Source organism: Metopolophium dirhodum, chromosome 1, assembly GCF_019925205.1.
Source record: "Metopolophium dirhodum isolate CAU chromosome 1, ASM1992520v1, whole genome shotgun sequence".
In the NCBI taxonomy this organism is placed as follows: domain Eukaryota; kingdom Metazoa; phylum Arthropoda; class Insecta; order Hemiptera; family Aphididae; genus Metopolophium; species Metopolophium dirhodum.
In genome coordinates, this window is record NC_083560.1 from 21,752,627 (window position 1) to 21,775,983 (window position 23,357).

Here is a 23,357-nt window from a genome sequence, read left to right on the forward strand (position 1 = left end):
CTTAGAGTGGCATAATTATTTATTGTATAGGGTGTCAGACATCAGCCGTAGTAGCTCATCGACAGACAGACACTGACACTGACTTAGACTGACTTAGACTATCGAAGATTCCATCTTTTCAACGTGCAATATACAAGCGAGCCCGGTCGCGTTTATTCCTCTCATAAGCAATAATTGAGACACGTCACATACACTCATACTTGGCCGCTTAAAGGAGCACAAAACACAAAAAATGAGTTTTTTAATTTGAAAGAATCTTCATTTCTAAGAATAATGGTATAGGTTATACGTTTTTACTCGTCTTATCTTGACAATAATATTGATCAATTAGTTATTAAATATGAAGAAAAATGTCAAAGTCTACTACTCACTTGTGTACTTTTCTATTAAATATTAGGTGATTAAATAAAATTTAAATTGTGAATATTATTTATAATTCTTTCCCTAAGTAATGGTAATAATAAGGAATATTTGAATCGATAGTCGTATAGTATATTATGCCATATTGAGCAAATACGATTTATATCAAAAATTATAATGTATACTATATTTTCTTTTATCGAAAAAACAATTACTCCGATCCTATTGAACCGCATAATTTTATATTTTTTAAATAATTTTTATTAATTTTTGAGTGGAATGTTAAATGTTTCGGTCTTACAAATATATCTGTTTTTAGATTCTGAGCGGAGCAAGGGATCTTTTGTTTTTTCAATAGTGTTTTTACAAATTTCACTTTTACTTATACAAAATAAGGTTAACATAAATAACACAGATATATATTTATTTATAAATAAATAAAAGTAATAATTTGTAGCCTTTTTTATTAATTTTAAATATAAATAATTATGATATAAAAATAAAAATGAACACACCATACATTGACCTGCTATTAGAATTTTTGAAAAAAATAGAACAGTAATATGCTAATAATATGTAGGTACTGTTCTCATCTCAAAAAATTCCTTTTTGTTGGCAAAATTATCTATTATATTTTCTATGTTCATAGTTTGTTTTCTTTCAATATTATTCTATAAAACTATACTTGAATGTCTATCTTGTCTGTTTGTGTTACGTAAATATTTTTTTATAAGTTGAAGCTTTGAAAATTATTGCACAGGTGAGGCATATATATTGTTGTAGTACATACCGATAAATACATAGATAAATATAGAATTCAACTCTTCCTTGACATTCTTGACAATAGTATGAGCTATATCATGAATTGACATATTTTTTAAATGGTTGGTTTGAAATTTGGAAGATAAATAGCTCTTGATTATAATAAGTTGACAAGTGAAGTCAGAACTGTAACCTCTTAATTATATTCAGATTATATTATTAGATATTATATTTATACTTAACAAACAACTCGTCAGCCATTGATGTTAATATTTCAGGCATTAATTTAATAATATATCAAAATCATCACACACAGTTTTCATTAATATATATCTAACTCTTAATTGTAATATTGTCTACAATTGGTAAAATATTGCAACTCTACAATTATCATCAGTAACTGTTATAGTAAGACGGCGATAACTGTTTTCATATTTTTTTCTTTTAGCTGCTCTACTTAGAGTGGCATATTTGTTGTAGAGGGTGTCAGACGTCAGTTGTAGTAGCTCATCGACAGACAGACACTGACACTGACTTAGACTGACTTAGACTATCGAAGATCCCGTCTTTTCAACGTGCAATATAAAAGCGAGCCCGGTCGCGTTTATTCCTCTCATAACCAATAATTGAGACACGTCACATACACTCATATTTGGCCGCTTAAAGGAGCACAAAACACAAAAATTGAATATTTTTAATTTGAAAGAATCTTCATTTCTAAGAATAATGGTATAGGTTATACGCTTTTACTCACATCATTCAATAAATTATGATCAATTAAAAAAAGATCTTGGTTCCGGTTCATCGTAATTGCATATCTTAAAGTTGTAAAAGTTCTTTGCTTCACACAACAATTTACCAACCTAAAAATTTAATATTTGAAATTTATTTTACATATAAATATGTGGTTTTATGTAAAGACTTTTATCGTTTTAAACACATAAAATCATACATTAATAGGTAGACTAAATTTCAGAAATAAAATTTTTTGATTGGTAAATCATCGTGTAAAACTAGGAAATAAATATATTTATTAGGTACAAAATAGATAAATAGTATATGTATGAATAAAAATAACTTATATTTAAATAAAATATGGGAAAATTAATATTATATCAGTGATGTGTATTGCTTCAGTTATTTAACCATATGTCTATATAACTCACTCAAGTGATATTGCTTTTTTTAAAAAAATTATGAATGTTATAAAAAAAAATGTATTTGATAAATTATTTTATAATTTTGCAGATTTCTGTTGTCTTCATATAGGCAGATAGAATATATTATATTTATTCTTGCAAACTTAATTGATCAAATTGCCTAAAAAGAGAAAATTATCATGCAAAAATTAAAAAGCGAATAACAGTGGATAACGCTCTAGATAACTACATTGTATGCGTTAGATTTAATAACATATAACATTATACATTCACTGACCACGTTCGGTGGTTTTCGTCATTAACTTTTGAATAGTGAAAAATTTCAAATTTTTTTTATGTACGTTTTTGCAAGAAAATCACAGACCTTCAACAACTATATTATATTCATAATGAATAATGATGTACAAAAATGATAATTTTTTGTATGACTTTAAAAGTACGTACTACGTACCCTACCGAATACGCTCAAATATAACTTTTATAATACATATGTTATAATTAGGTACTTACAGGGATGTAGCCCCACCCCCCCCCCCCCCCCCCAACCCACGAAATGTTATCGACGACTTTTTTTTAGAATCTGAGTGGAACGAAATTTATTAAATAGTAGGTACCTACCTAAGTTAAGATAAATTTGTTATATAATAATCATGATTGTCCTTTATCAACTGAGTAGATCGTAAGTTTTATCTTTTATTGTTACACTAATCGTATCGCGTATAAGATTTAAAGCAAAAAATATTATACGATACTCGCCTATCGTCAGTCGATGTTTGTGTACTTTCATATAAACGTACCTACGGTAAATTTTTTTTCGAGTCGATTTTGGCAACCCTTCCAGTACCTACAATTGAAGTTAAACGATCATTTTCAACTTTAAAAAGAGTAAAAACACTAATTCGAAACCAAATTTGAAATTACCGTTTAACGGGGCTGGACTCTTATTTTATCCGCTGATTGGGAAATATCAGTTTCACCAAAAGACGGGTTGAATATTTTAATGGATAATTTTATTATACCTATTTTATATTTTATACCTACATTTTTTTTTTTATTCATACGATATTTATATTTATTATAATACAATAATTATTACTTTATAATACTTACATTTTTATTTCACCTATTGAATAACAAAAATATTTTTTTATTTTTACAATATAATATACACACTATAGCATAATATTCTGTACGTCATTACGAATTTAATTTTTGCTTAATTAATAAGAATGGCTAAAATAACTTATTATTATTTTTTTTAACTCCCCCCCCCCTGAAATAAAATCCTGGGTACCTGTGCATAATACTATACAAAATATATTATATTTATTGTAAATATAAAATATTATTATAATATTATAATGGTATTAGGTATATTATATCATACCATTATAATCAGGGCTTGTAAACGTTATATTTGACAAAAAATTAAATTAAATTTGTAAACGTAATTATAACGGAAAGCGATAGTCAAAAATAATTAAACACCGCAAAATACAATATAACGCAAAACATAATTTATAGAATATCACTGAACAAATAATATTGCAAAACGAAATAATTTAAAATCTATTTATTTAAAAGGTCTATTGGTTTCTTAGAACATTAATTAATTCATGCAAACAATCTAAGAATTGATTATAATATTATGTTCCGAACCTGTTCCATTGCCTACCCACATTAGTTATTATTTTTAAATTTAATGGGTATGGACACAATTTAAAAAAAAAAACAATAAGCGCATAACTTATATAACGTTTTTTTGTTCTAAATAACGATAAACGCAAAAATCGTGTAATGTTTTAATTATGTAAATAATATAAAACGGAATTTTATTTTTCAAATACAAGCAGTAGTATGAAATAGCCCGTTCTGGTTCCCCCCGCTTCACCCCCCTCCATCCCTGCCACAAGCGCGCTTCCCCCTCCCCCACTCCCTCAGACAATACTGCGCTTCCCACTAAAGTATAAACTCCATACATTCTATAGTATATACCTATATATATATACTCATGTATATACTCTATACATACTATAGTATATACCTATATATATATACTAAAGTATATACGCTATACCTATATAGTAATACTATTTATATATACATACTACTTAGCTGTTTCACCCTTCCTCCCTCTTTCACGCCTACACATACTCCTCATATATATATATGTCCGGATAATCACGCCATCGCGGTTCTTATGTATAACAGCCGATTTTTTACGTCGCCTTTACTCGTTGATGGGACATATTCTGTCGATTATAACCGATCCACCGGTTAAAAGCCGCAAGAAACTGTTATTCCGGGACGAGACGATCACACTGTCCAAAATTAGTTATCGCGGCAATAATATGCTGGTAATCGAATCCCACCACCAACAAGGACGCCGTTTATTATTGAGCAGACGAAATCTATTAAAGCTCCAAGACATGCAATGGATTATCAACGAGGTTATCGCCCAAAAATCTAACATTATACGTCACATGGTGATGGGACAAACTGATCTTATGGCCGCATATTTATACGCAAATGTACCCGTGGAAAAATTCTCGTCAGTTGAAGAAATTACAGCGATCATCTGCAATATCCACAGCGATTTATCGACACTGATTAGTACCGACCTACCCACATTAGTTATTATTTTTAAATTTAATGGGTATTGACACAATTTTTAAAAAAAAAACGATAAGCGCATAACTTGTATAACGTTTTTTGTTCTAAATAACGAAAAACGCAAAAATCTTGTTATGTTTTAACTATGTAAATAATATAAAACAGAATTTTTTTTTTTCAAATGCAAGCCCTGAATTTATAATATCATAATATTATAATGTACCTACTAGCTGTCCCTTCCGGCTTTGCCCGGAAATAAGTCACCTTTATCACTTTCGTAACCAGTTAAATGTACAAACTCTAGGGCGCACACTAGTTTCCTCCCGAAATCAAAAAGATCAATGTTTTTTATACGAATTGCCTCCCGACTATATACTAGTTGCCTCCCGACGTACCCTAAAATCTCTCTCTTATACCTGTGAGCATGTTTTCACCATCCAAAAGTGTTTGCTCGTCTGTGGTAAGTTGGGGTGCTCACACAACTCCCAGTTCCTAAAAGCACAATTTAGCATTTTTTTGCTATCAACGATTTTCAACAGTTTCAATCTCTCTCGATCGTCGACTTTAATAACAGGTATTTTCCATGACACTCGCATCAGCTGTACTCTGACTTCATTCACAAGAGTCTTAAATGACGTGCTAGAAATTTCCAAAGTAACAAATAAAAAATTACTATTTGTTTGCGATCAAGCGTAAAAAATTACGATTATCGAGCGTCGGCGAATTGTTCTTTTTGTTTTTATTATTACGATTAATTTTTTTACGAACAGCTGTGACGTGTTGTAGTGTGTGCCTGTCAACGGTCGCGGCTTTAATGCATGCCTCACCACTGTTCACAGCATATTTACCGTCATTAAATTTCAAGCCCATTTTTTATAAGCAGTCTGATGTTTACAGCTTCGCTGCGAAAGTTAATTGATTTCCCGTTTTGATCGGTCAATGAAACTCGTACGAAATCAATCGTATTTGTTTTCAGTTTATACAACACACTATATTTAGGTATTTCAACTATTTTATAACCGGGTGGCACGATCGGATAAAATTCATGTATCGTATGCGATTGCCGTCCGTTGTTGAATGATGCTAAATCCAAGTTACATTCGACTTTTATCGTATTAACGTTCATAATTTTCACTACGCGATCGGACTCGTGTCTATGATTGCGTACCAAAATACGCTTATCGAAGCCTAATAACGACGCGATGCTATCTTCGACGTTTAAATCGATATCACTAATACAATGCATAGTACATTTCAATGTGTTGCTATTAGTCGACAAACTGAAATAATGCACGCCGATGTCCTTTAAGAGTTCACGTATTTTAGTTTCTAAAACAATTATTTCATAACACCCAGTAGGTATTATAATCTTAGTTAGGTATCTCGAACTGTTCACCGTGAATGATATGCAGAGTATCGCACCCAGTCTCGACGTTAGGTATTGAATTATATGTTTGCATGCTTAGAAGCCCGATTTCAGATTTGTCACCAACTTCTATGGGTGGGAAAAAATGACATTCTAATTCGGAGCTGTTTCGGCACAGTGATAGTGTCTGAGACGGCATGTTGTCGACGATAATATTACAATTAATATATATATATATATATGTATATATTTTTTAATTATAATATAATTATTGTTTATCGGTTAAAAATTTTAATCATAAATGTCCACAGTTGAAAGTATTGTATGCTTGATGACGTTCATAATTATATTCAATAACACAGCCTTTGAAATACTTCACTAATTGTGGCGGCGGGCGAAGGTCTCCGTAGCTGTCGTAATAAAAAACTAATTTCCCGATTTTTTTTATAACACACCCAATGCGTGCCTTTATTTTTTTCAAAGTCGAGGTTAACGACCGCGCTTTCCGTGTGATTAGGTCCGGCGGTGGGCAACCTGTCTATGCAATATACACTTCTGAAATGACGTATTTTCTTAAATTTAGCGTATTTAACAATTTCGAAATCATAAAGAGCGCGATTGGGTAAAATCAGTTTTTTGTTCTCGACGATTTTCTAGCAGTATTTGTTTTTGCCGATTTGCGCCGAACTGTGGATACTGACTTTTTATTTTTTAATTTTGTCGATGATATTTTTTTCCTTTTAACAGCGACCTTCTTAAGTCCATTACCGATGCTTTTGCGCGAACCACGAACACTCGATTTCCGGGCAATAGTATACGAACCCCCACCACTTTTATGTGGATTTAGATACATGCCTTTGCCTAATTGTATAGGCGATCCGCTGTTCGATCTAATACTGCGTCCGAAAGTCTAGCCAATATAGGAATTAACGCTAGCGCTCCACCGATTTTAGGGACTTTGATCACACGAGGTAGTTTATTTTTAGTTTTTCTCGATCGAACGCCCTTGTTTGTTTTCACATGTTTTCGTGCAACACATACCGCAGATTTAATTAATTTACTCATGTTCGGCGTCGACGGGCACGTTTTAATCGATTTTTAATCGCTTTTTTACACGTACCGACAATATTACCGAACCCGCATCCAGCACCAGTTTTACGTTTAGCCTTCATACCAGTGGTTACAAGCCACGCGGCAGCTTTTTCCTTATAACCAGCGTCTTTCGCGCCCACTCTGCTCCAAGCTGGTTCTTCCAAAATACTGTCGGCCGCACTACGTTCGGATAAGGAATTACTTTTCTCGTAAGCTATATCGTGGTCTCTACACGGAGAATCTAGACCGTTTATGCCGGTCTGTCCGAGAGTAAGTATTTTTCCTAAATTAGTCCCAGGTCCGCAGTACTGATAACCTGGTAAATGTAATTCGAATGGTAAACTATTTATTATAGTGTTCAACAGACCAGCACCGCTATTGGACTTGACCTTCCGACGTGGTAACATTGTATGGGCACATCGCACGGTCAGCACGCGTATTTATACAATGTGATTCATCAGGCAAGACATAAAACTCAAAGTGGATAATATCGATCCGTTACCGCTATGCAATAGCGATATCGAGAATCTACCGCCTAAGCATGGGCCGCTGTTTCCGAATTCTATCAGGGCGTTGATTGTAGGACCGTCGTGGTGCGGGAAAACGAATCTTATTTTCACGTTATTGGTTCACGAGAACGGGATCAAATTCGAAGATGTATATATTTATTCGAAAACACTGCATCAAGCCAAATATATCATGCTAGATAAGATTTTATGCGACGTTCCGTTTATAAGTTTATTCAAAATCAATGACAACGAGACGGTGACATCGCCCGAGAAAGCTCTACCTAATTCAGTTTTCCTATTCGACGACGTGATAACAGAGAACCACAATATAATTCGATCGTACTTTTCGAGATCCAGGCATAATCTAATAGACGTGTGTTATTTAGCCCAATCGTATTCACGTGTACCGAAACAATTGATTCGGGACAATGCTAATTTCATAGTTTTTTTTCAAACAGGACGAAATGAACCTGAAACACGTTTACGACGAACATTGCTCGGGTGATATCAAATACAACGAGTTTAAAGATTTTCGCATGACGTGTTGGCGTGGCGGTAGATTTGAATTTATTGTCATCAGCAGTGAACACGAGCGTGATAACGGTCGCTATAGACCCGGGTTCGACACATATGTTATTATATAATAAGCCGGTACGTCGAAATATAACACATTTGCCCGGTACCACGGGAAAGGTAAACAACTTGCCGTCGGTGTCCCCGGCGTCACCGTCGTTATTGGCGGATATTATTCAACCGAGAATGAATATAAAAAAAAAATATCATGCGCTGAAAACCGGCTGTTTTGAAACTGAATCATTAGTAAATAATACACTCAGTTCTATTATCGATCCTCTTAATAAAATACGCGACAATATCGATACCCCCCGCACGCATTTATCGGTGCATCAGCCACAACCCCCGCACGCGTCTTCGTCATCACGACAGTCATCACCGCGATCGCTACCGGATGTCTATAAAAAACTAATACTTTGCATTTTAAAAACCGGTACATGCATAGTTACCTTAGCTCTACAAATATTTACTATACATATGTATATATTTATGTATTATATTTAATCGTATAACCAAGTATCATAATTTATAATTATGCATATAGCATTAAACTGATGACATTTACATGCACATTTGTACATAATATACCTACTCCAAACTTGGTCCTACATACAAAATTGTCGTAAATAACACGCGTTTCGTGTTTATATTACTAGCGAGATGTATTTTGTATTTCTTGACTAAAAAAATTACAAACAATTAAAAATTATTTTATCGGACATAATATAACTATCAATAGTCATTAAAACTACTTAAAACAAATGGTGATCGCACGCAAGTATTTTCAAATTTTAATAATAATTGTAATATTCTTACAAGGTAGGTACATTGTAAATATTTATATTAAAACTTTTTTAAATGATTTATATTGGTGCCTATATTATAAATATAAAAAAAATATATTTAGTGTGTGTATTGTGTATGTTGTGAGAGAAGAAGTTGTACACCAGACCAAACCAAACCGTCACGTCTATCCGTGGGACTATAAATATGGAATAAAAACTTTCACGTTATTTGTAATTTGTACGACGCTGTAACGCACAATACTCACAATTAAGTATCAGTTTTTATAATATAACATAGTATAACATAATACAAATTAACATAATTTATTAATTTGCAAATATATGGGTCGTTAATAACATATTATGTAGACAACACTTGCCTATTATTCTCTGATACATTATGGTAATTTGTATATACTAAAGCATCTACTGGGGTAAGCCAAATTATTTCAAATTCATACATTTTTATGTATTACTTAAGTCTTGTGTCGATACAATTATCTGTTTTTCAAATAAGAACCTTCGCTCTTTTACTGTAAATTATTTAGGGAAAAAATACTGTTGTCAATTCTATAGTATTATACTATTAGATACTCTGCATATAAATAAACCGTATTTTCAATAGAATATTTAAAGAAAATATGTAGATCGTTTAGTTAGAAGTTTATTTAGAGATAATATAATAGAAAATTTAAATAATTTAAAACCATTTTATTCAAACATTCTGTCGTATACACCGATCACAAATAAACGAACAAATTAATTATAATAAGCTAAAACTTATATTAAAACTTCGACGTCCAGTGGCGATCAAAGTGGCTTAATACAAAATTCACAAAATCAAAAATGTAGAAAATACTTAACACGTGTTCATGAATTATAAATTAATATGAATATAATATATACAACAACCAACAAGGAGACCATGCATAAGCTAATATATTCTCAAATGTGATGGCATATCAAATATTACTGCCTCATAAACATTCACTAAACTTCTCGGCCATGGTTCCAAGATCCAGGTATTGGTTTTAGGGTCATAGATTTCTACAGAATCCAAATGTCACGTATGCTTATTATATATTATTGCTATCTATGCACTTTAATGAGTACCTGGTCGTTATCAGTGTATTTTTGTCTTATTATTAATGTTAATTGTCGCTAGATCGGTGTCTCCCTCTTGCACTGCTGTTAGTCGGACGTGAGCACTGTGTCTAGCATAATATCGTGTAAAAATAAAAATAAAATTTACAGTCCACTAAAGAAAATGCGTTAAATTTATTAACCAGCGTAACATTTGGTCCTTCGGGCCGGATCGCAAGAGTGTCGTGTATTATCTCATGTCGATTTCAAACGGGTTATCGTGTCAGTGAAATTCAAAAAGAGGTTCGTGTTGAAAATTCACATCGCGGGATGAGCTAACGAATAAAAATCAAGGTAAGAGAGTCATTCCTATCGTATAAAAATTATCATAGTTCCCTTATTCCTTAAACTACAAAATAGACACGTATTCAAGGGTTAGGTAGCGTTAGCAATTCGTAGTTAGTAAAATTAATTATTTATAAATAATAAAAACTAACAGAGTCCGCCCATAGCAGACAGGTACAAAGTACAACTCGTAGCAACAATCATATAGATTATATAATTATTGGATATTCCATTATTCAATAATTTTAAATAGGGTCGATACATTGAACGGTTGGCAATTATACCTATATACAAGAGCATTAAATATGGCTGAAAACATATCAGCACTGATAGCGCGAAGAGGCCAATTAAAGGCAGCGATAACTAGATTCTCAACTTATATACAATCAGAAGGACGAGAAGTCGTACAGATTGAGATTCGTAAAGCAAAAATAGAAGAGAACTGGTACGAATTTGAAAAGGTACAATCGGCAATAGAGGACAACGACGAAGAAATACGAAATACAAGTGAACATTATCCCTACCGAATAGAATTTGAAAACTTGTACTTTAAGGTCATGTCAGAAGCCGAGATATGTATAAGAGTGTCAAAAAGGGAAAATTCGAAGGTCGAAACAAAAAATTTGATCGATTGGGGTCAAAACAGCGAAGAAAAAACACAAAGAGGCAGTACGAAATCAATAGTTAGATTGGCTCCATTAAATATTCCAGTTTTTTCAGGAAAATATGACGAATGGATGTCATTTAAGGATATTTATATGTCTGTAATGCATACTAACGAGGACTTGACTGCCATAGAAAAGTTTTTCTATTTAAGGTCATCTCTGTCAAACGACGCAGCAAGTTGTATAAAATATTTGGAAACTACCGCAACAAATTATGATATAGCTTGGAAAAGTCTGATCAATAGATACGATAACAAAAAAATTTTGATACAGACGCACGTAAAAAATATTGTGGATTTGCCTCCAATAAACGAGAGCACCTCGACAAAATTACGTCAATTTTCCGACGATCTCGTCAGCAATATGAAAGCTCTAGAAACGCTTGGACAGAAGCCGAAAGAGTGGGGTCCACTGTTGTTGCATATACTGTGTTCAAAATTAAACAACGAGACGTTGAAAGAGTGGGAGATTAAATCGGTCAAGGACAAAATACCGTCCGTTACGGAATTAATCCAGTTCATAGAGGATCGATTCCAAATATCCGAATCCATTGAATCGTCGAAATATATAAATACAGAGTCTGCAAAAAAGGAAAAAGGTCTTTCAAAGTTTATTAAAAATAATAAATACAAAGCCGCAACAAGTTCAACGGCATTTACATCGACAGCTACGGCTATATGCTATGCGTGTAATCAGCCGCACACTATTTATAAATGTCCCGTATTTACTTCTTTATCGGCACGTGATCGTATTGACAAAGTAGTCCAACTGGATCTGTGCAAAATTTGTTTACGCAAACACAGCGGTAGTAAATGTTTTGGTAAATATTGTTTTAAATGTAATAAACCACATAACACGATGTTACATTTAAACCAAAAACCTAATATCAACGAACAAGTAGTAAACACAGATAAAGGTGAACAGATGGCTACGACGTCAACGACAGCACATGTCGCTAACGAGACAGATAACGTGTTGCTAGGTACCGCAGTAGTAGAAGTATTCGGCTTAAACGGCGAGAAGACTTACGCCCGGGCATTGCTCGATTCGGGGTCTACTAATCATTTCATTTGTGCGGAGTTGGTAAACAGTTTAAAATTAATTAAAAATAAGACTAATCATATTGTTTACGGCATTGGGAATTCAAAACAAAACGTGACGGCAACGGTATCGTTAAGAATCAAATCGCGTGTGAGTGATTATGAAATAAACACGCAATTATTAATTGTTCCAAAAATCACGGGAGAGTTACCTGCGCGGAGTGTGTCTAAAAGTAAGGTGAAACTCGAAAAGATTACACTTGCGGATCCGTCATATAACGTTCCGCAGAAAATTGACATATTAATTGGAGCACGTCATTTTTATGATATTGTGGGAGCTCAGCAGTATAAACCGGAGTCAAATGGCCCTGTATATCGCGAGTCTAAATTTGGATATATTATTTCTGGTTTAACATCAAATGACACAAACATAAAAAACACGATTTCCTGTTATGCATCAAACAGTCATGAAAACAAATATGAGTCTTTAGAAAATGTAATACAACAGTTTTGGCGCGTCGAGGATTATGGCCAAAGCAAACCGTACACGATGGAAGAACAAACTTGTGAACAACATTTCAAGCAGAACGTTAGTCGCAGCGAGAGCGGTCGATTTGTCGTACATCTACCGTTTCGCGGAAACGTCTCAAAATTAGGCAATTCCTACGACATCGCAAAAGGGAGATTATTCGCAATAGAAAGGCGATTTAGAAAAAATCCCTCGCTGAAAAGGGATTACGTAAAATTTATGAACGAATATGAAAAATTAAACCATATGACACAGAATATGGATAACGAAGAAATCGAATTGCCCGGTCGTATGTGCTATCTAGCTCACCATTGCGTCCAAAATGAAAACAGTCTCACAACAAAATTACGCGTAGTATTTGATGCATCAACAAAAACAGAAAGTGGGTTTAGTTTAAACGACGTACTACAAAAGGGACCGTCAATACAAGAAGAATTAATTCACATATTAGCCAGATTTCGCACGCACAATTTTGTGTTAACTGCCGATATAAAAAAAATGTACCGACAGATACAGGTCTGTGAGCAACATCGTGATTATCAGCGTATATTGTGGAGAGAGAACGATAATGACCCTATAAAGATATATCGATTAAACACTGTCACCTATGGGACAGTACCTGCGTCTTATCTCGCGACGGCTTGCTTACAAAGATTATCGGAAATCGGACAAGTTCAATATCCAACAGTAGCACCATTAATTGCACATGATTTTTATATGGACGATTTTATCAGCGGCGCAGCTACAAAGAAAGACGCAATCGAGATACGCAATGCACTTATCAAATTAATGTCTACAGCTAAATTAGAGCTAGGTAAATGGGCGTCTAACGATTCGGATATAATTCGAGATGGTTTCGACAACAATGATGGCTTAGTGGATTTTCAAGAGACAAGTAATGATTTAACTAGAATACTTGGTCTATATTGGGACTCTCACACCGATGAACTTAAATATAAGATTAATGAAACGTCGTTAGTAACGCCTCTTACTAAACGCAACATATTGTCCGATATTGCACGTATATACGACCCACTCGGCTTAATTGGTCCGGTAATAGTATGTGCAAAATTAATCATGCAAGAGTTATGGAAAGAGGGTTTATCTTGGTCAGAACCGGTTTCGGAAAAGATAAGCAGTGAGTGGTATAAATACAAATCCGAATTATCGCATCTAAATGCAATTAAAATTCCGCGTCAAATTACGATAAACGATAAAATACACTCGATACAAATACATGGTTTCGCGGACGCGAGTATTAAGGCATATGGATGTTGTTTGTATTTACGTTGTACGGACATGAATAACAAACATAAGATACAATTAATTTGCGCAAAGTCAAAGGTAGCACCACTAAAAATATTGTCGCTACCACGATTGGAATTGTGCGCCGCTCTATTGCTAGCAAAGGTAGCAAATAAGATCGTACCAAGGTTGAAATTGTCAATCAGTAAAGCATATTATTGGACTGATTCCAGCGTCACATGGTGCTGGATTACGTCAACGTCGAAAAAATGGAAAACCTTCGTAGCACACCGAGTTGGTCAAATTCAAGAGATCACGTCTCCCTCAAACTGGTTTCACATTAGCGGTGTCGATAATCCAGCTGACGTGATTTCACGCGGTTGTTGTCCCACCCAATTAGCGAGTTTATCAGTCTGGTGGAACGGGCCAAGTTGGTTGTCACGACACGAAAACGAGTGGCCTGATACAACGAACCGCTCATTAGATTGCAACGAGGAGAGCGCAGAAACAAAAATAAATGAGATAAGCGCTCTATGCACTACGGCAAGGGATATAAATATCATAAATCGGTATTCGTCTTTCGGTAAATTGATAAGAGTCGTAGCATATTGTTTACGATTTAAAGCTAATTGCTTACGTAAAACCGACAAACCAGGCGATCGGTGCCGACTGATTGGTAATTTAAGTGCTGACGAAATAAAATTGGCAAAAACGGCATTAATTAAAGTTGTTCAAAGAAATGAGTTTGCTAATGAGATAAAATCTATGCTTAACGGAGAGGCAATATCAAGTAAGAGTAAGTTATTTCGTCTGTGACCGTTCTTAGATAAGAATAGTATAATACGCGTGGGTGGACGATTAAAACATGCAGCATCAATTTCGATATTCCAGCGTAACCCTATAGTGTTACCACCAAATAGTAATTTCACGAAATTATTGTTATGTAATGAGCACGTAACACTAATGCATGGAGGTCCACAAGCTATGTTATCGTCGGTACGCATGAGCTACTGGCCAATTAACGGTCGCAATTTAGCACGAAACATAGTAAATAAATGCGTTATTTGTTTTAAACAAAAACCTATTATAATGCAACCGATAATGGGTGATCTGCCTAAACATCGGGTATCTCCAGGCCGCGCGTTTCTAAGATGTGGAGTAGACTTCGCCGGGCCCTTCATGGTTAAAACTAGCACTCGAAGAAATGCCCCGAAAGTGAAGTCTTATGTAAGCGTTTTTATTTGTTTAGCTACGCGAGCTATACATCTCGAGCTCGTCAGTGACCTGAGCACCGATGCTTTTATACGCGCATTAAATAGATTTTTTGACCGTCGGGGAAAAAGCATGGTAATATACTCAGATAATGCAACGAATTTCGTAGGGGCCAACCGGAAACTAAAGGAATGGTACCAATTATTTCATAGTGACGAAAATAAAAAAAGGACTATGGATACGTTATCAGATTTAGGCATTGATTGGAAATTCATACCTGCCCGTTCACCTCACTTCGGCGGTCTATGGGAAGCAGGTGTAAAATCCATGAAATCTTTATTATCCAAAGTCTTGGGTGATTCGTACTTTACTTACGAGGAGTTGCTAACTATTATAACCCGAGCAGAGGCGTGTCTAAATAGTCGTCCTTTAACACTTATGTCCTCCGATCCTAGTGATATGTCTCATTTAACTCCCGGGCATTTTCTCATCGGTGACTCTCTCTCCGCCATACCAGAAATTGATGACACAAACGTACCAACAAATTATCTATCTCGTTGGCGACGCGTGTCACAATATTCGGATATTCTATGGAGACGGTGGAGCAAAGAGTATCTGTCCCAACTTCAGGAACGGGCAAAGTGGGCAAGCGAAAAGGGTGTCAAACTGAAGGAAGATTCCATTGTACTCATGCGCGATGAAAACCTTCCACCAATGAAATGGCGTTTAGGTCGGATTATCAATGTCATACCAGGGCAAGACGGTGTTATACGCGTGGCTGACGTTAAAACGGCGAATGGAACTTTTCGTAGAGCCGTCAGGCAATTATGTCCATTGCCATTTGTGGGTAATTGTAATTTGTAAAAAAAAAAAATATATTTTGTTTATTTGGTTTGTATAATATGCTTATTAGATGTAATTAAATTTTGTTTATATAATTTGAATTATTATTTGAAATGTTATTTCAAGGCGGGCGGCTTGTCACGTATGCTTATTATATATTATTGCTATCTATGCACTTTAATGAGTACCTGGTCGTTATCAGTGTATTTTTGTCTTATTATTAATGTTAATTGTCGCTAGATCGGTGTCTCCCTCTTGCACTGCTGTTAGTCGGACGTGAGCACTGTGTCTAGCATAATATCGTGTAAAAATAAAAATAAAATTTACAGTCCACTAAAGAAAATGCGTTAAATTTATTAACCAGCGTAACACCTAAAATTCATCAGATCCGCCAATAACATAGAACAAACCCTTAAATGTCACAACACCTATATTGAAAATTCAATTTAAATTCAATAAGTTCATTAGAAAGATTTTCTTAAAAAATTAATATTTATAGTTACTTGAATTGAATCTGGACAAGTGCATATCTTTGATAGGAGACAAAACTTTAGTAATTGGTGAATAGGTCTCAACACTTTTAAGATACACTGAACTTCCGAGTTCCTGACAGGCACCACCAATAGCATACATTACACCGTCTAAGACTCCTATAACAGGGGCACGGCGTTTTGTAGACATTTGTGTGACTGGTGTCCACGTGTCAAGGCTGGGATTATAGCATTCAAACCAGGGTCCCCTCTCTCAGTAGACATATTAGATATTAATCGCCATTCTTGAATACTCCTGTCGAAAACCTCTGCACTATTTGAATAATCAAAAAAGTATATGAACTTTTATTAAGCTGAGTTATGTTAGTATTTTTTTCCGTAATGACTCTAAGCTTGTTGATTCAAATTTAATATTTTTTGACTGTGAACTTCTAATTTATTATCTAAAGTGGACGTTACACAGATATTTATGGTAACATTTTAAAAATGTACTCTCAGTAAATAACGTTTAGCTAGGTTAGCTTAAAAATTAGAGGGAATTATTATCTTTATAAAATTTAAAGGTATCTGATTAAATTTTAATTTTAAAGCGAGTTGAAATTATTAATTGTTTGCATATCTTATAATACTCATAACTTCTTTAAAATAAAATATTACCAAAAGCCTATGAGATGTCCTAGATAATAATCTAACCTTTAGAAATAGCTTTAAAATTAAATACCTAATTTAATAAACTGCCAAAAACTATTAAATAATGCAAAAATTTACATAATTATTTAGTTATATCCTCTTCCCAAATACCCATCCCCCTGTTATTAGTATTTGTGAATCATACGATTCAATTATATTCCTCGCAATCCGCATAAGTTGATTTTTCAACAATAATTAAATACAACAATTACAAATTTAATAAGGCATACTTTTTCTTCAAATAGACCGTTAATGTCATCACGAGAGATTAGATTTATCATTTCTTCAGAAGACAAAGATAGGAATTCACCAGCATCAACCAGTTTTCTGAAAATTATTATCATTATATCAATACAATTTACTGACAGTGTCAAATTTAATCAAGCTTACAAAAAATTTGTTTATATGTATTCTTCAGAACTTGAAGACAATTCCATGCAGTTATAAAAGTCAGCAAATCCTTTAATACCAAAACAATTTGAAGGATTCAGATGTTTTTGTAAAAAGTCAACAGATACACATTTTACATGATTCAACTGTAAGAGATTAGCAGCTGGAAACAAAACTTAAACAAATAAACGATAATAATGAATTTAAATAATTTTGATTATAATATAAAATAACTAGGGTTTAAATCATTTAGTCTTGTTTATGTAATTACAATTGTTTTTAGTCGATTCAAAAAAGAAAATAACAGTTTAGTTGAAAATTCATGAACATTTTTCTTCAAATTGTAAATCAATGATTTCTAATAAAAAAACAGCCATGGTTTTGCTTCAGAAGCATTTTAAAAGCATAGTTTAAGAATTGAAAATTTAAAACAAGATTTCTCATAAGTACCTATTTTAGTGTGAAAACAAAAATTTAAAAAATAATTATTTATATTATATAAACAGTCTTTTTAATAGATATTTTAAGCTCAAATATAAACTAAATTAGATATATTTTAAACAGAGAATAACGATTTTAGTTATAAAAATTTCAAAATATAATTATGATTATTTAAACTGACTAAACGTCTTCGCTCTGAATAGTTATTCTTATACAATGAATATATATAAATTTATTTATTTTGGAATAAACACTAATTTGAAACAACTATTTGGGCAAATAATATAACATAAATTGAACTTAAGAATAGTATAACAATATACTATCTTCAATAGTGAAATGATATACATTGAATTCAAATTTAACACAATCCATTACTGTGACCTACTAGACTCAAAATGCGTAAAGCAGAACAGTGCCCTCTTGCCCACCTTTTTATTTTTTGAATTTGTATTACCTATGGTAGGTATACCGAAAATACCATATAAAAATCTATATTGTGTTGCATTTCATCACCATAAGCAAATGTTTCAAAGAATTGTCTAAATCTACAACATCTCCATCCCTTTTAGCAAAATTGGTGAACATTGCACGGAAGTATGGACTAGCTGATACTAAAACAACTTTATGTACATACACTATTACACCGTCTTCTGTTTCAAACTTAATAGCACATAACACTCCTTCTCTAAAAACATAGAACGTGTTATTATTATTTATTTTTATAGCAGTTAAAATTACTAAAATGTCATAGGTACCTGTGTAGACTTTGTAGGACTTGAATTAAACTGGGAGTATGACAGCTGTTTATATATAATTTAGATTCACATCAGTTGGATTTCAGAACTTCCTTTTGGCCACTTATCCATGGTATAACATGTTTTACAGAATCCATCTCTTTTACTATGTTATATCAATTTGTAATTACTATTATAACTGCAAATAATATCAAATTTGTCGTACTTCCCAAAATGTTATTCACTTGGTTTGCAACCTATTAATGATTAAAAATTAAATTAAAATTTAACAAATTACATTTTTGTACTGCATATTATCTCAATATCTGTACTATTTTACTTTTTGTTAATAAGAATTTTAATAAAGTTAATAAATAATTAACGCTGCAAAATTGAAATTTAATCTTGCATGTTTTGTATTTGGAAAATATATGGCCCGGTCAAAGTCGAAATAACTGGGGAGCGGAGACGAAGAAAGAACATAGAGCTGGCAATACTGTATGGTAGTGCAGACATATTGGAGGTCATTAGAAGCAGAAGACTACATTGGGCTGGCCACGTTTGGAGGAGCCAAAATCCACTTTTACATGCAGTGATTGAACAAAACCCTGTAGGGAAAAGGCCTCTGGGAAGACCAAGAATGCGTTGGAAAGATGTTGTAAAGAAGGACGTTGAGCAGTTGGGAGGTTGTTCCAATTGGAGAAATCTAGCATTGGATAGAGAAGGATGGAAGCTTGGTTGTGAGACGGGATGGTCTTAAAGGCCCAATAAACCCCCCAAAAAAAATAAATAAATAATTAACGCTGCAAAACTGAAATTTAATCTTGCATGTTTTGTATTTTTTTCTTGCCTAATTTAATTTTTTTCTTGCATTTTTGCATGCATATTTTACAATTCAAAATACATATAAATTTGGTTTTTATATATTATAATATGTTTTAAACATTTAAAACTGTTTTTAAGTTAATTTATCATTGGTCAATGTCTAGAAATAGTATAATACATTCATATTTAGTAATGATTAGATATTAATAATTAATATAATGAGGTATGCTTTGTATTTATACTATATCAGCAAAAAATAATAAAATTGATCAAATAATATTTAAATATTATTTATAAAAGTGCTCGTGCAGTACGCTATCTACCGCCACTTTGTTGGTGTAATAATGTATATAATATAATTGTTAACTACTGAAAAATATGACTTATTCTTATAAATGTTATATTTTTATTATATTTTATTATTATAGGAAAGTACTTGCGACTTGAGTCGTTACAACAAACAATATTAACATATTTTATGTATTTAATGGTTATAAAAAACTATACCTAAATAGTAGATACCAACCTAATCGATATCGGTTTAACCTCCAGTCTTTTGGAATGTAGTATACTATACAAGAGCACCTTATTAAAATATGATAAAATATTCAATTGACTACAATACGCACATTGTGTTATGTACGTAGGTACTTACTTATTTTGTTTTGTAGTTAACTTCAGTTAGTAGGTATTATACGTATCTGTAGATGCGGTAAATTATATTCCGTGGTCTATAGAAATATGGAATCTAGTGTACCATAGCACGAATACGCATTAAAGATACTTAAAGTTAGTTATACTTATTAGTTCATGTAAAATATATTAAATGGCAGGACGCGAGAAGCAACAATTTGTGCGTTGAGTAATGAGTAGGCCGCTAATTCACGTCTGACCGACCGGCGACCGTTGTTATCAATTATTTTTCTTATCAATTATCATAAACCGCGATCACGAACTATTTATTATATAGAGGCAAATATGTACTATAGATTAAAATACGAGAAGCTCTGTAGAAACCTCCTGGCGTCATAGTGTTCCAAAATGTATGTGATTACAGTGTCCCCTAGCAAATCTAAAATCTGCCCGTATTCTAATCTATAGTATTTGTTAGAGGTATCGAGTTATATTTGTTCAAATTTTATTTTTCATAACACAGAGACAACTTTCAATAGATAAAATATTAAAATAATAAATAGGTGGTACGTTTTTTTTTTTATTATAAAAAATATTTAATTACAATCTATACAATATGTGTACAATAAGTAATTTTGATTTAAGATATTATTTACATAGCCTAATTTCAATTTTGCTACGTCTACTAAAACATACTGTTTAACACTGAATACTAAATTTTGTCACCCATTGCATACTGCATGTTTCCCTGACCTGACTAAAAAATCACGATACTAGATACTTGGATTTGGATTATCGAGAAACTAGATATTCGATACTTACATTTTAAGTATTTAGACACTCGATACATTTAAATAAAAATAGGTCATAGGTTTTTTAAAAATTTTATTTATACACAATTAGGTAGGTATATTAGGTAATTAGTTAATATAGACCGCAAAATGTAATGACTTGATAATAATAACAATCCACAAGACAGTTAATTATTATTCACGTACATTTAGTTATTTAGATAGACATAAACTACAGAAGCAATAAGTAATAACTTAATTATTAAACTAGTTTTATATAATATATTACATCGATAAAAACCGCAAATACTGATTATTATAATACTGTAATCAACAATTTTACTCATTACTATTATACTAATTAGTAATTACTTAGTATTTAATTATATTTATAAAATTATACTAATAATTTTAGAACAAGGTACCTATGTTATAAATGTTTAATTATATAAATGTGCATTGTATAATAACAGTCACTAATCAGGGTTGAATTTGATTTATATTGTAAATTTTGGAAGTATCTTCGATACAAACATCTAAGATACGTATATCTTAGATACAGTTGTATCTTGTATCTTGTTTCTCGATACAATTATAATATGAAGTATCGAGTATCTTGTATCGCAATACACAGTGTCAGCCTAATACTTACCTAAAGGGCCATTAAAAATTTTTTTAAAAAAACAATAAAAAAAGTTCTGATAAACAAGTAGTTACAAAATCGGGAAAGTCGTTACTTCGACGTCTCCTCGACCGAATATTCGTGTTATCAATATGAAAAATGAAACGTTCACTAAACTGCAGAATACACATTAGTACGAAATTCGATTAACTCTAAACGCTCCGTTTATTTCTACAGCAACACGGCTAAACATTAAAAAACAACAACTAAAAAATTATCGGTTCTTGCTATCATGTAAATATTTTAAAAATAGTCATTTTTATTGTTATAATCTGTTTTAAATATAGTTAGGTTGTATAAATCATAGGTATTATTTAAAAAAAATTAATTGATCATTTAAATATATTGGTTCTATTACTTATAATGACTTTTGCCATTTAAGGGGTGAAAGTCTTGATGGCTCGTATATATTACAATGACCAAATTGTAAAAAAAAAATCCTTTTTTGTTGGCACTTTTTTAAGATAAAAAAAAGAACACAGAACATAAAGGCATAGTATGTAGTTTTCAAGAAGTAAGAAACATTGTTGAAAATTTACTTTTTTGTAAATTCTACCGTTTTTGCTTCTGTGTTTTTTGAACTTTAATATTTAAGTTAAAAATGTAGGAAAAAAGTTTTTAATTGAAAATATTGTTCTCTTCATTTTTAAAAATCTCAATAATTGTTTCTATCTACCCTTCAGTTGGTAATATAGAAATGTAATAGTACGAATATTCAATATATTATATTATACCTATACAAAATCAAACTATGACTAATTATTTAATATCTATTAGACATGGTAAGATATATCCTAACTTGTGACGGCAATATACATGCGTTTTACATTATTTATAAAGTAAATAGAATAGTGTATAAAATAATTATGTATATAGTCTAAAAACATAAAAATAAATTCCTAGTATTTTGTGTAAAAGATTGTTAGGTGATGGATATAAGATATTATAATTTGTACCTACCCACCTATAATATGATTTATTATAATATAAGCGATCGGGTACGGTTTCAGCATAAATACCCGCATGTATTTAACGATAATTGGAGACAAATATATGATTTATATGTTATGTTGATGGAAAATCAAAAAAATATAGTGTTCTTATATTTAATCTGAAAATCAATGCTTTATTCTTGACCGGGGTGTTATAGGTTTGTGTATTTCGAGACAGGTATAGTGATGAAAATCAGTGAAAATTGTAATGATAGTATAGGTGTTATATTATTTAGCTGATGAGTGTGGCTCTAAGAATACAATTTTTAAGATATTTAAACAAAAATAATAACTTTTAGCAACTATGCATGTATCGGTTTTTAAAGGCAAAATATTAGTTATATATATATTTTTTCAGTGAGATTATGATAATTATAATTGAACTTATGAAAAGTTTACATGTTTTAACATAATATAATGTATGAGCTATAAAACTTGATATAATATCATATTAGAATGTAGATTGGAGAGATGTAAGTCAGCTATTTAGAACTGAAATGTTC

The 23,357-nt window shown here is 32.3% G+C and overlaps 2 protein-coding genes, 1 long non-coding RNA gene and 1 pseudogene across 6 annotated transcripts; 2 read left to right on the forward strand and 2 right to left on the reverse strand.

Annotated features, from left to right (window-relative positions):
- Positions 1-7,122: 7,122 nt before the first annotated feature.
- LOC132934209 (uncharacterized) lies at positions 7,123-7,760 on the reverse strand (annotated as a pseudogene).
- Positions 7,761-10,953: 3,193 nt separating this feature from the next.
- On the forward strand, positions 10,954-14,943 carry LOC132934219 (uncharacterized). The gene has a single exon (XM_061000499.1). The coding sequence runs from the start codon at positions 10,954-10,956 to the stop codon at positions 14,941-14,943; it is 3,990 nt and encodes a 1,329-aa protein (XP_060856482.1).
- Positions 14,944-15,090: 147 nt separating this feature from the next.
- LOC132934227 (uncharacterized) lies at positions 15,091-16,203 on the forward strand. Its single transcript, XM_061000511.1, has one exon. It carries the CDS (start codon positions 15,091-15,093, stop codon positions 16,201-16,203), a length of 1,113 nt encoding a protein of 370 aa, XP_060856494.1.
- Positions 16,204-16,556: 353 nt separating this feature from the next.
- Positions 16,557-20,569, reverse strand: LOC132935559 (uncharacterized). 4 transcript variants are annotated; one of them, XR_009663268.1, is made up of 7 exons: positions 20,412-20,569; positions 18,953-19,188; positions 18,832-18,882; positions 17,754-17,928; positions 17,594-17,690; positions 16,686-16,832; positions 16,557-16,610 (listed from the first exon to the last, which is right to left on the reverse strand). It is a non-coding gene; the product is annotated as an uncharacterized LOC132935559 (long non-coding RNA). The 4 variants fall into 4 exon arrangements; XR_009663265.1 differs by lacking the exons at positions 18,832-18,882; positions 18,953-19,188; positions 20,412-20,569 and having other exon boundaries at positions 17,754-18,616; XR_009663267.1 differs by lacking the exons at positions 18,832-18,882; positions 18,953-19,188; positions 20,412-20,569 and having other exon boundaries at positions 16,686-16,968; positions 17,754-18,616.
- Between the last annotated feature and the right edge of the window lie 2,788 nt (positions 20,570-23,357).

Excerpts from the sequence above, each read along its gene's own strand:
- LOC132934227 (XM_061000511.1), top strand. The coding sequence starts at position 15,091 with ATGCATGGAGGTCCACAAGCTATGTTATCGTCGGTACGCATGAGCTAC.
- LOC132934219 (XM_061000499.1), top strand. The coding sequence starts at position 10,954 with ATGGCTGAAAACATATCAGCACTGATAGCGCGAAGAGGCCAATTAAAG.